Source organism: Salvia hispanica, chromosome 4 (genome assembly GCF_029641045.1).
Source record: "Salvia hispanica isolate PSC_SH4W2 chromosome 4, Shi_PSC_v1, whole genome shotgun sequence".
Classification (NCBI taxonomy): domain Eukaryota; kingdom Viridiplantae; phylum Streptophyta; class Magnoliopsida; order Lamiales; family Lamiaceae; genus Salvia; species Salvia hispanica.
The window spans coordinates 50,646,371-50,659,088 of NC_142695.1; the positions used below are offsets into that span (position 1 = coordinate 50,646,371).

Genomic DNA, 12,718 nt, shown 5'->3' on the forward strand with positions numbered 1-12,718 from the left:
CTAATAATAATTAAGCAAAGCAATTTTTGAATAAATAAATCTATATATGTCTAGAGAGGTCCATTTAAGTGCAGAAAGCCACAGATGTTATAGTGCCAATTGGTAGCATGGCTGAGTGGTGAAGCCAAGTGTTGAAAATATTTATTAACTATGGTTTACTTAACTCAACCACCAGGTTAAATTCAAACCATCTTGCTTTTGCAATCACCCTTTCTTTGCCAACATTGATTTCGACTAGTAAAATTTATTTATTGTTGAGTTTGTTTATTTTTTTCACACTGTATAATTTCATGGTTTATTTAAAAGTATGGGACCAGATTACATGATTATTAAATTCCACTTCATATACCCTCCCCCAAATATATGACAGAATACTAAAACACATATTCATAAAATAATAATAAATTAATAATAAAAGTAATTCAAAACCGACCAAAATCTCATGCTAATGGAACAAACACTATATAAGCATATTTTAGTTTCTTGATTTCAGTTTCACTCCCCTTTCAAAATATTACAATAAGACTTCTAAATCCACAAAATTTTATTGAGTTTACTCAATTTTTTTAAGGTTAGTCAAAAATACCTTTAGCGCCTATAACAATAATATACTACGAGTACTATTTACTAAAATAACCTATTTCCAATTTATCTCACAAATACTTCTATTTTGATTACTCCCTCCGTTCCCTCGTAATTGAGTCCTTTTTTCATTTCGAAAAGTTCCCTCATAGTTAAGTCGTTTCTGTATATAATATAACTTTTCTCTATTTCTTACTTTATTCTTTTTACTTTATTCACTTTCTACTTTATTCTTTCTACTTTTTTCTCTCTCTTACTTTTTTATCCATTTATTTATCACACTCAACATCACATTCTTAAACTTCGTGCCAAAAAGTTTCACCTCAACTATGAGGAAATGAATGAAGTACTTTTTTCTCTTTGTCACTCATATTTTACCAATTTCGTCTTAAAATCTCTATTTTTAGAAGACCAAAATTTAGTAGTACTACGCAGAATATATTTTTAGTTAGTTCGGTATGGACTATCGAACAACCTCACGGACTCTTTTGTTCGTAATCAATAATTAATAGTATTTTATTTGTTTGACTCGAACTCCCAACCTATCTATATTGATGGCGAAAAATCTAGCCAAAAAAAATAAAAAGTGCAGCTTTATGGCCTTCAACACTAGTAATCTTTCCCTCTCTTTCTCTTTATAAACAGAGGCTAACCAGTGTACTTCACCAAAAAAAGAAGCCTTTTCTTCTCCACAAAAGAAAAACAGAGAATGAAGAGAAAGTCTCCTTCAAATTCGTGCTCATCCTCTTCATCCTCGTGCTGCATCGAATCGCCATCCATAATCGCACAGCCCGAACCGAAGCCCAAGGCTAAGCCCAAGCGCGTCCGAGCCAAGAGAAACCAGAGCGACAGCAGCGCCACCTCTGCCAAATCGCGAAGCTCCATTTACAGAGGCGTCACAAGGTACATACACACACACATTCATTTTCTCTCATGCATGCGATTATCGTGACATTAATTGATCAATTCGATTGTTTAATTGCGAATTAGGCATAGGTGGACTGGGAGATACGAAGCTCACCTCTGGGATAAGACTACATGGAACAGCATCCAGAACAAGCGGGGAAGACAAAGTGATTATCTCTCTCTCTTTCACTTTAATTTTTTTATTTCTATCAAAGAGATCTGAGATCTTAGCTTAATTAATTAATGGATTAATGATAGTTAATTGAACGACTCTGACTGTGTTTTGTTTGTATGCTTGGTGATCACTTGCGCGTCTGTGGCTGACGCAGTCTATTTAGGTAAAATTTTTCCGTTTTGTTTATGAATTAATGTGTGCATGCAGAGGATTAGGCGAGCAATTTGAATGGATTAAATGTGTAATTAATGTAGGTGCTTATGATAATGAGGAAGATGCGGCTCGAACCTACGATCTAGCTGCTCTTAAATATTGGGGACCTTCTACCATTCTCAATTTTCATGTAATTCTCTCTCCCTCTCTCCTCATTATATTCACTTTAATCACTTTATTACGGAGTATGGGTGAATAATAGAACTTCGTATGATCCATCTTAAAACCAATTAGTGATAGGAGAAGAGACTCATACACTTGTATAGTGCTTTCGATAATCGCATTGTCAGCATTTTTTTTTGTTATGTTTTGGCCCAAATGGGTCAGGGTAAGATAAAAGATTTTTTGTCCACAGTTGTCGAGCTGCCCTGATAGAGTACTATCTTAGAAATTCATGAAATATTTGTTTTTGTTTTATTTTATTTGCCAACATGAACCATCTAAGTTGATAGGGTTTATTTAAGTATGTGTGTTAAATTAGAGTGAAGTTGAAAATGCATTGGATATGTGGTCATGAAGTATTTTAAGAAGGATTGAAGCAAATGTGCTTTTGGGCACGTGCGGGGGTAGTGTGCAGAAAAATTAAGAAACGTGAAAATAGGGGATATTCAAAGAGTGTTGGATTCAGATTAGATTAGATTATAGTATAATAGATTAGGGAATATGTGTTGAAGGTGAAGGCAGCAATTAGCAAACTAATTAAGACCACGTGATAATGCAGGTAGAGGGCTACGCAAAAGATGTTGAAGAGATGCAAAATTTAACTAGAGAAGAGTATTTGGCCTCACTTAGGAGGCGGAGCAGTGGCTTTTCAAGAGGTGTTTCTAAATATCGCGGCGTTGCAAGGTAATACGTCAAGAAGCAAAGCAAAAGAAAATTCATAAACAGAGATGACTCAAACCAATCCCTTGGTCGAAGGGAAAAGTCTAACCAACTAAGCTATGCAAATAATTGTACCATGAGTCAAAATCCGGTTACAAATATGTTACTGAATACAAATTTAATTTCCGCTCATGCATATTTTGACTTGAGCATAATTTCGTATTTGGACAGGCACCATCACAATGGCCGGTGGGAGGCTAGAATTGGGCGTGTTTGCGGAAACAAGTACCTCTACCTAGGAACCTACAGTAAGTAGCCTTCATTTGTTCAACTCAAGTTCATTTGTTTGTACAATACCCTATTCACTCTATAAAAAAATGAATTAACTATGTTTATTAGATTATAAAAGTGTCAAAATAAGGAACCATGGTGTAGTTACCAACCCACCTAATTAGTTGCAGAGATCTGATACTGTCTTAATATATAGTAGTATTAAGATTAAGACAGACCTCACAAACTAAGTTTGTTCTTTATAAAACTCAGAAATATTCCCTTGGTGGTGTGGGGTGGGAAAGGGTGGGGCTAGGAGTACTACTTAACAATTTTGACTAGAAATAAAATTCAGCTGGATGGATCTAAGTAGTGTGCAGCCCAAGATAGATCGGTTGGATATAACTGACCAAATGCTCGCTCCGAAACCCGGACAAAACCCAATTATTGGGTTTTTAGTTCTCTTAATGGCTAGTTTTGAAGAGGCATATAGGTAGTGGGATATGGAGTTGGCAGCCTTACTTAAACTGCTCTGATTAATTACTAGCCACATATTAACAACATTTGGAGATTAGAAGACCCATTTTTCATTCTTGATGTGTTTATGCTCAGAATTTGTTGTTTTATGAACTAGAGAAAAAGATTAACAATAGGCCTACGACGTGCTTGAACTACACAAAATAGTGTGAACAATGCACTTTCTTACCCAACTCGAACAATTCCGAACCTATCTAAAAGCTAGGAAAAATCCAACTACTTCCGCATAGGATAAGTGCTCGTGACGGGCTCTAGTTTAAATGCTATTTTCATTCACATGGCCCTGCTCCTACCTATGTTGTTGGTATATAGTGTTCATCAGCCATGATTTGCACGTTTAAATAATGACATGAGCAATTGTACCCTGTTGCTAGTGGACATTCAACTAATGTAATGACTAAAAAAGTTGACAAATCTTATGTAGTATGCTAACTATCATGTTGTTGTCAACCACGTCCCAATCTTCGTGGCCACTAACATGCTGCAAGAAGTGTTCTTTTCCTCGTGAATTTGACTTTACGCGTTTTCTTCTACCACCGGCCTAAGCATGTATATCTTGTAGAGTCCTGTTGGGGTGCATGTAATTCTAAGAGGATCCCGTTTTACGCAGGCACTCAAGAGGAAGCAGCAGAAGCATATGATATGGCAGCGATAGAATACAGAGGTCCGAATGCTGTAACAAATTTTGACATAAGTAATTATGCGGATAAGTTGAAGAAATTCCTACCTGAGGTGCAAGTGGAAGAGGTCCATGTGAAGCAGGAAACGAACTCAACTCCCCCTGACATAGTACAAGCAGATGAAGAACCTCACCCAGTTGCTGAAACAAGTAGCCCTAAGCCCGAACCCAAGGATTTCAATGAGTCAGAAGGCATGATCACTATGGACCCAATCGAGGAGCACGGGCACCCTTGGAACCTCTGTCTAGATACTCTATTCAACATCCTCCCAGTTCCCAACATGCCTCTGGGTGAGGTGTTTGACTACAAAGGCTTTGATGATGATATCGAGTGCATCTTCGATGAGCCATTGGATGACTATGATTTCCTCCAATATGGCTGCCAGATTGAGGCAGCAGATGCAGTGGAAGCTCAGGACATGAAAGGGCAGGACACCTTCATTTCAACTTCACCTTCTTCATCGCCACTATCATCAACCACAGCCTGCAGCAACATCTAGTGTCCCTTCAAGTTTTAGGATGTTTAGACCTTAAGTTACTGTAACTTTAGGTGAGGAAGCTAGCTGTAGATGATAAAGAGCAACAACCAGTGCTTCTGCACAAGCTCATAGTCTTTGGCTTGTTCTAGACTGTCTCAAGAGATAGCTCCATTTATCAGTATTTAATTCTAGAATTTCTTTGATCTTTCACAAAATGAATTCAGTGTTTTTTTTTTTTGCCCTCCTGTTTTTACATTTACACCATAAAAGGCAGATATAACAAAACAAATTGATGAAGTGACACATTCATAAAGTTACACTCTCAGCTTTGGCTTCACAGACCATAAACAATAAGCCAAAACATCTCATGCAGTCAAATGAAAATTTCTGGTAATAATCTTTTGTCCACCCAATTATGTAAAATTAGGTAGTGATACGTTATGAAGTCAAACAACACGTGAAGTTGAGCTAGTTTGGCAACTGTCTATTTCATGGCAACCTTGGCATATGCCTTCCTCCTCCTAACTTCTTGGCAGACATCATTTCCAATCTTCACATCCATGTTCACATTTGGCTACAATGTAAGCAGGTTTTGCTAACATTCAGCTCTTAATTCGCATACGACTAATTAGTAAACTAATCAATTCGATCTAATGCATCATCTATTTCAGCAAAAGTGCAACAACAGGCCATATGAGTAAGACAAGAGACAACAAACTCAGTTTAGTAAAAGCATTATTATTTATGATCAACAGGTAATGCCTCTACCTCCCAGCATTTCGAAACAACAGAGCGGGGGGGTTGCCCGACAAAGCATCTCCCGGATAAAGTCTAACAAGCTAAAGTTGCAACACATAGTAAAAGCACTCAGATTCAGCCAGCAGCAATATCTACAATATGCATATATATTTTTGCTAATGTTTGCAAAGCTAACTAGGGAGGTAGGAGATGGATAGGCGTCTCACAGAGGATGGCTCTGCAGATCTATTGGCAAACAGAGCTGGATGGGAAGACTCCGGGTCTCAAATGTACCACAGAGGCACTTCATGCTTTGGCAATGGATCGACAGAGAAATCACCGGGTGCAAAACTGAAAGGTGAGTCAAGTCTGAAGTCAGTAAAATTCACCCCTGCATCGCCGTTGTAAGAGTTGAACGACGATCTGCATTGCTCATACTGGAATTCTGTTGACATATAAGTAGCATTGCTCAACAGCATACTGGCTTCTTGAAATGTACCAGCCTGAGACAAAGCTCCCTGTCGGAAAAAGTTGTCACCTTGTTCAAGCAAACCGGCTGATTGCTGAGGGTTCTGCCCCGGGAGAAGGTTGAAATCGTTGGAATCAAAGTTACTGTTACCCTGAAGATTGTCATCATACATTGACATAAGCCCACTAATCAGTTTCTGGTCATCTTCGGGAATCCCCAGTTCAGAAACATTTACACAAGTTGGAGCATTATTCACAGGTACGTTTGGAGACTTGATTTCATTGGAAGGAGCAAGGCACGCAGCTTGTTTCTCGCTGTTGATCTGATAGTTTGGTGCGGAAGAACTGAATCGGAATTGGCAGTTATTCTGATGGTTATTCCTCCATGCTTGATTATTAAATCCCATGAGTTTATCACTGTGGGGGCATTGAGGAAACTCACATGTGTATACCATCTCACTCTTGTGCTCTTCCACAGAAACCTGTTTTCTTTTCAGGGTATAATCTGCATCTACATCGAAGATCTCTCCCTTGATCGGAGCTACGGGTAGCACCATAGGGTTATTTTTAATGGCAGAAGCCCCAAAGTTGAATAGATTCCTATCCAGTGGCTTGCAGTCGAATGCAGTGTTTGTGTCATCTTCTACTCCATCCACGTCATAGTCACTAGCATCACTGACCAAATACGACCCGCTCCCAACAACGCATGATGATGGTGGATGGCTATCAGGATATAGTTTTCTAGACAAAGACTCTTCCTGGTTGATAATAGAAAGCCAAGTTGCACTCTCCTTTGCCGTCATCTTATCCTGTAAACACTTAGACTGACGGACAAGTTTGTGTATCTTGGTGACATCAGGAAACATGTGTTTGATCACCGAGGTCAGGACGCCAACCTTCCACGCCTTCTTCAGATCGTGGGGCTTCTTATATGGAGGAGGTCCTTGATCCTTGGGTAAACCCAACTCCGGCCACCAATTTTCTGTCCCAGAAGGCCACCAAGGAGGCGGGACACCCTTTTCCAGCGGGAAACGCCTCTGGGGCGGATTACAGTGCTGCATCAAAGCCGACAGCAGAGATCCAAGCGTAGTGTCCTGCAGTTCCTGAAGTGTCTGCGGAGTCGATGCCACCACACTCGAAGCCTCAGTTTTCCCAGGGACCGAATGCTCTGCCTCATACCTAGCAATCGCAGCAGGGCCATTCCTGTCGAATCTGACTTTCTCCTTCCACCATGCGCGGAGATTATCAGACGCTCCCGTCACAGGTTTGCCTTTCTCGGGAATGATTCCATACACGAAACCTTGAGCTTTACACACCTCCATCATCTTTAGCATGTACTTCAAGATGCCATCTTGGGCACGAGACATCTTCTTCCTCCGTGCTTGCTCTTGAGACTGCCGCTGCTTTGCGCCGTCATCAGTCCTGTCCTTGCTCTTCTTCTGCTCCTTGAGCCGCTTCATGAGCATCCGGTCTCTCCACATCCGCTTCTCCAGCTCATCAACATCCATCTCCTCGTCGCTGTAGTCTACGTCCACCTCTCCCACCGGTTCGAGTTCCTGGGAGCCCTTCAACTCTCCAGGAGGACCCGCGAAGAAATCAAGATTATCGCAAAACCCCATCTCCTCAAAGATGCCCATTTAACTGACAAGTCCAATCAACCCAATAACACTACTAATCTCAATCGAACTCCTAATTTTTTGTCTACGCCTGAATAATACCCAAAAACTCACTCGATTGACTTTTAAGATCACTTGAAAATCAAGGGGAAACTCCAAATCTGATCCATGAAACAAAAATAGAATATAAATCAAACAGATCCCATTAACAACAAACCAGAGATCACATAGATGCAAAGCACAATTCTTTACTAAAAAAAACAGTAATCCAATAACCCTAAACTGCAAAACTACAATAATAGCTCATATTTTCTTCAATCATACACATATTGGGGTATATGATATGACAATTCTAACCAAATTCCATGATAATTAATCCCAAGATCATCAAAAACCCTAATACTCTGAGCAAGATCAGATTTTTAGAAAAGTATAACACAAATTGAAAACATAACAAAGAGAAATATATAATCAATTAGCCTGACCATTGCAAGCACAAAACCCAACTCACAAAATTTGACCCTCAACTATTCCAAGACTTGACCTTTACACAACTTGATACAGAAATCAGAAGAAGATAACCTAAAACACTGATTTAAGAAACAAAGAAGAAATTCATACAGAGAAAAGCTTACCAAAATGGAGTATTTTGTTTTACTATTCTGATCAGGTGCTGGAAACACAATCCAGCTTTTTTCGACCCAGATAATATGGTAGAGAGAGAGAGAGAGCATGTGGGTAGTCTTCGGTGGGTGTCGCCTTTTGTAAGAGTTGAAAAGGCAGGTGAAGTAGAAAAGGTGCGATGAAAATGGAAACGGGGAGTAATATTTGTTAACCATGGTTAACTCAGTAAAATCTTTTCTTTCCTTCTTCGGATAATTTTAATTAATTCAAGTTTAACCATGGTTCACACGGATATGCCTAATGCTGGTCGACTAGTGTGTGGTGAATAATTACTTGTTTTTTATCCTAAAGAATTTATAGTGATAATAGCATTAGGTTGGGCCTTCATCTTACTATAGCAATAAAATTAAAACTTATTAGGCACTAAAGTCCAAAACTATACCATTTGTAATATATTCAACTTATTAGGCTAAGAAATTACTCTAGCACTAAAGTTCAAAACTATACTATTTGTAATATATTTTATCCTAATGACCATTTTTTATCTTTGAAATGTCAACATAGCTAGTATAATAAATTCATTCATAATGTGTCCATCTAATAATATGATAATATCAAATATATTTCCATCCGTTCGTGTTTAGAAAACTAGTTTTTTCGTCCTCATACACAAGTACTGATATATTTTTGTTATATATGCTAATAGGCTACTGTCTACTAGAATCTATACATAGGAACGATATTACGATATACTACTAATCATCTTTCATAACAACCATTCACATTTAATTTTTCGTTTGTCATATTCTTTTTTATCCTTTTGTAAAAGTTATATACCCCATTCCTCTATGTTTAGTTGGATTTGAAAATAATATGGATTAATTTTGCAACCAATAATTACTGTGGAAAGTGAAACTCTAACAACACATGCAAGCCACTTGACATGTAGTTCCAATTCGATGAATAAAACCGACATACCACATGACTAGCACGACATTTGATCTACTTAGTTATACTAGGAAATTTATCAAATTTATATTTGATAAATTACAGCATGGGTTGGTGAGTGTGAATATTTAGTATAAGAAATGATCCATAAACATTTGTGAAAATTGAGAATGATAAATATACGAATTATATATGAATAAATATGTTAAATTTTATGTACTATAAATTTTTGTAAATATACGTATGAGTTCAAATTTTATTAGTGAATTTTATTCACAAACGTTTTATGCGAGGAATTTACCGTGTATGCATGCGTAATTCGTATTAACTTGTCTTTCATGATTTTGATCACGTGTCTGATATTGAGTCTTTAAAATGTGACGTGTAATTCGACGCGTCATTCTTAATTCCCACATATACTGAATCTTTAAGTTATGATAAATCACATATATAATTTTTTATTTTTTTTGGGTAAGGTGTCTTTAGTTTCATGTCAATCGATCACCTAAGCGCAGGGCCACCATTTCCTAATTAAAGCATCCAATTAAATGCTGATTATATCGTCAAGTTAGTGTATCGTAATGTTTGCTAGCCAGTGTAGTGTAAACAACTATATATTGGGATACTTGTTTCTTTAAAATAATGTGCGTATAATATTTCATGTGAAAATCAACTTTCACAATCGTTACAAGTTACAAAGTCATGAATTTTCAAATGCGTAATTATATTAAAATCTACCCATCAAAGTTACTACGTTTTAGATCTTATTTAATACTACTATAAACCTATTTAACTTCAACACAATTTCAAAGCATAATATAATAAATAATATCATATCCACAATTTTTAAAAAGAGTGAACTACAAAAATAGTCTCTGGACTATGCGTTTATCTCGCTAATGAATCCTGGACTTTAAAAATATTCTCAGACAACCTTGGACTAAGCGTTTATCTCGAAAATGGTCATTTTTCACTGTTTCGTGACGAAAATACCCTTTTGGGGGGTTTTGGGCAATTTGATCTTTTTACATTTTAAATCTGATATTATTTCACTGATGTACTACATCTGATATTATTTCAAAATTATCATTCTTCTTCCTTTTTGCCATCCTTCACTTTGTTTCTTTATTTAAATATTAGATTTAATTTTATAAAATTAAATTTTAAATTTTGATTTTTAAATATCAATAAATTTTTAATTATTAAAATTACGAGTATTAAATAACATATTAATAGTTTTAATCAATATTTGACAGTGTGTAATATTTAATCAATAAGGTACGATGACACTTTAGTTTTAATCATAAATAGATCATATAACACGATTTATTCCGAAATAAATATGCATCTAATGTAAGACTAATATAATTTTCGTTTATTAATTTGAAAACAATCAAAATTAACTAGAAAATTTTAACAAAAAATCTCCTATATTAAATTTTTAGTAGTATCAAATTTTTAGTCAATTTCATAATATTTTTACTCAAATTCTCCTATACATTAGATGCATATTTATTTCGGAATAAATCGTGTTATATGATCTATTTATGATTAAAACTATTAAATATTGATTAAAACTAAGCCGTCGTCATACCTTATTGATTAAATATTAGACACTATCAAATATTGATTTAAACTATTAATTTTTTATTTAATACTAGTAATTTTAATAATAAAAAAAAATTATTGATATTTAAAAATCAAAATTTAAAATTTAATTTTATAAAATTAAATCTAATATTGAAATAAAGAAACAAAGTGAAGGATGACAAAAGGGAAGAAGAATGATAATTTTAAATAATATCAGATTTAGTACATCACTGAAATAATATCAGATTTAAAATATAAAAAGACTAAATTGTCCAAATCCCTCAAAACCTCCCAAAAGGGTATTTTCGTCACAAAACAGTGAAAAATGACCATTTTCAAGATAAACGCTTAGTTCAAGGTTATCTGAGAATATTTTTAAAGTCCAGAATTATTAACAAGATAAACGCATAATCCAAAAACTATTTTTGCAGTTCCCTCTTTTAAAAAAAGATATGTGTCCATATAAGTCGAAATCAGCCGGTCACGTTACACTCCAACTATCGAAAGAATCAATAGTATCCAAATAAAAAAATTGCATTTACCAACACATCTATTGCTTTCGTGTCTATGATTATGTATTCAACATAAACTCATGTGGTCAATTTCATCATACGATGATTACCAAATACTAAGAAAATTACATAAATACCATATGACACGAGTCCATATGTCTATGTGACCAACCTAATAAATAATTTAGTACTTAAATATCTAAAAATACAACATAATTATAATATATTTCAGTGCAACAATCCTGCTTCGAAAGGAATATTGGTAGAAGGCAACCAAGTATCCCCCGTCGTAAAATTAAAGACTGTAAAATTAAGAGCTCGTGTAACATTCATAAATAATAAGGCCATCCGCATCCCTATCTCTTATTCATCCCTTAATCGTCTCATTCCTTAATTATTCATGAGCCCCATTGTACTTTTCAGTCCATCTCTTAACTAAAAGACAACATTTGCATCTCATCCCTCCATCTCTTAACCATCTCATCCTTTAACTATTCATTCAATTTCATTTTTTATTTTTATTTCTAACAAATTCAATTAATATTTCATTGAAATATTAAATTACTACTAATAATTCATTAAATCATTAAAAATCACAAAAATTACAACATCCGAAAATAGGAAAAATACATAATTGAAATCCCATGGATTATTTTTAATTTTAATTTTAATTTTTTAATTTTCGATTTTTATAAAATATTTTTATTTATTTAAAAATTAAAAAATTAAAAAATTAAAAATTACAATATTTTTATTTATTTAATTTTCGAATTTTCCTGATTTTTTTTAAAGAAAAAACAAGAAAAAAAACATTTTAAACGGATGTAAACGACGCCCACTCGCCGGCCGGCGAGTGGGTGTCACGCACGAACCGGAGCACGCCACGTCGCCAAGGCGCGTGGAGAGCTGTCTCGTGCCCAGCCCCTTCCGTGCGAGACACGGGACGGGATGGCTCGTCCCTTCGGGATGAGATGGAGGTTGCAACGCGGTCTCGTTGCCGTCTCGTCTCGGTGGGACGAGATAGGGACGGCGACGAGCCGCGTTGCGGATGCCCTAATAGTTTTCAAAAACAACAATCATTATTAGAAGTACTATTTTATTTTAGTTATTTAATTGTATTATTAATTATTGTTGCAGCTATTACTTTAATATCGCACTCTAATTTTAATAAAAGAAAATGATTTATTATTATTTGTGACTATAATTTATTTATTACTATTTCATTAGTATTTACGTGTATATATATATATACATATGGGTTTAGGTTAAAATGACAAAACCTCTTAAAATAATACCGTGACACCACTTATACAGAAATATTATAAACTCTACACAGCAATGTTATAAACGCTACACAACAATCTATACATTGTTGTATAGCGTGTTGGATATTACTGGCCGAGAAAAATTATTGTATAGTGTACAACATATTGTTGGCAGCTTATTATTCGTCCACGTATATAAATGATTGGTTAGTAATGATAGTATGATAGTTATTTTAAGAGGCGCCCTAACACTCCCCCATGCATTGTGTATAATTAATATTATTGGTATAGCAA

General features: G+C 35.5%; 1 protein-coding gene and 1 pseudogene across 2 annotated transcripts; one reads left to right on the forward strand and one right to left on the reverse strand.

Annotated features, from left to right (window-relative positions):
- Nucleotides 1-1,180: 1,180 nt before the first annotated feature.
- On the forward strand, nucleotides 1,181-4,901 carry LOC125197030 (uncharacterized). Its single transcript, XM_048095724.2, has 7 exons — nucleotides 1,181-1,485; nucleotides 1,573-1,655; nucleotides 1,818-1,826; nucleotides 1,918-2,006; nucleotides 2,598-2,722; nucleotides 2,930-3,006; nucleotides 4,116-4,901. The coding sequence occupies exons 1-7, from the start codon at nucleotides 1,292-1,294 to the stop codon at nucleotides 4,682-4,684; spliced, it is 1,146 nt and encodes a 381-aa protein (XP_047951681.1). The 5' UTR covers nucleotides 1,181-1,291; the 3' UTR covers nucleotides 4,685-4,901.
- A 484-nt stretch (nucleotides 4,902-5,385) lies between these two features.
- On the reverse strand, nucleotides 5,386-8,275 carry LOC125197029 (ETHYLENE INSENSITIVE 3-like 1 protein pseudogene; annotated as a pseudogene). Its single transcript, XR_016137785.1, has 2 exons — nucleotides 8,121-8,275; nucleotides 5,386-7,646 (listed from the first exon to the last, which is right to left on the reverse strand). The product of XR_016137785.1 is annotated as an ETHYLENE INSENSITIVE 3-like 1 protein pseudogene (transcript).
- Nucleotides 8,276-12,718: the final 4,443 nt, after the last annotated feature.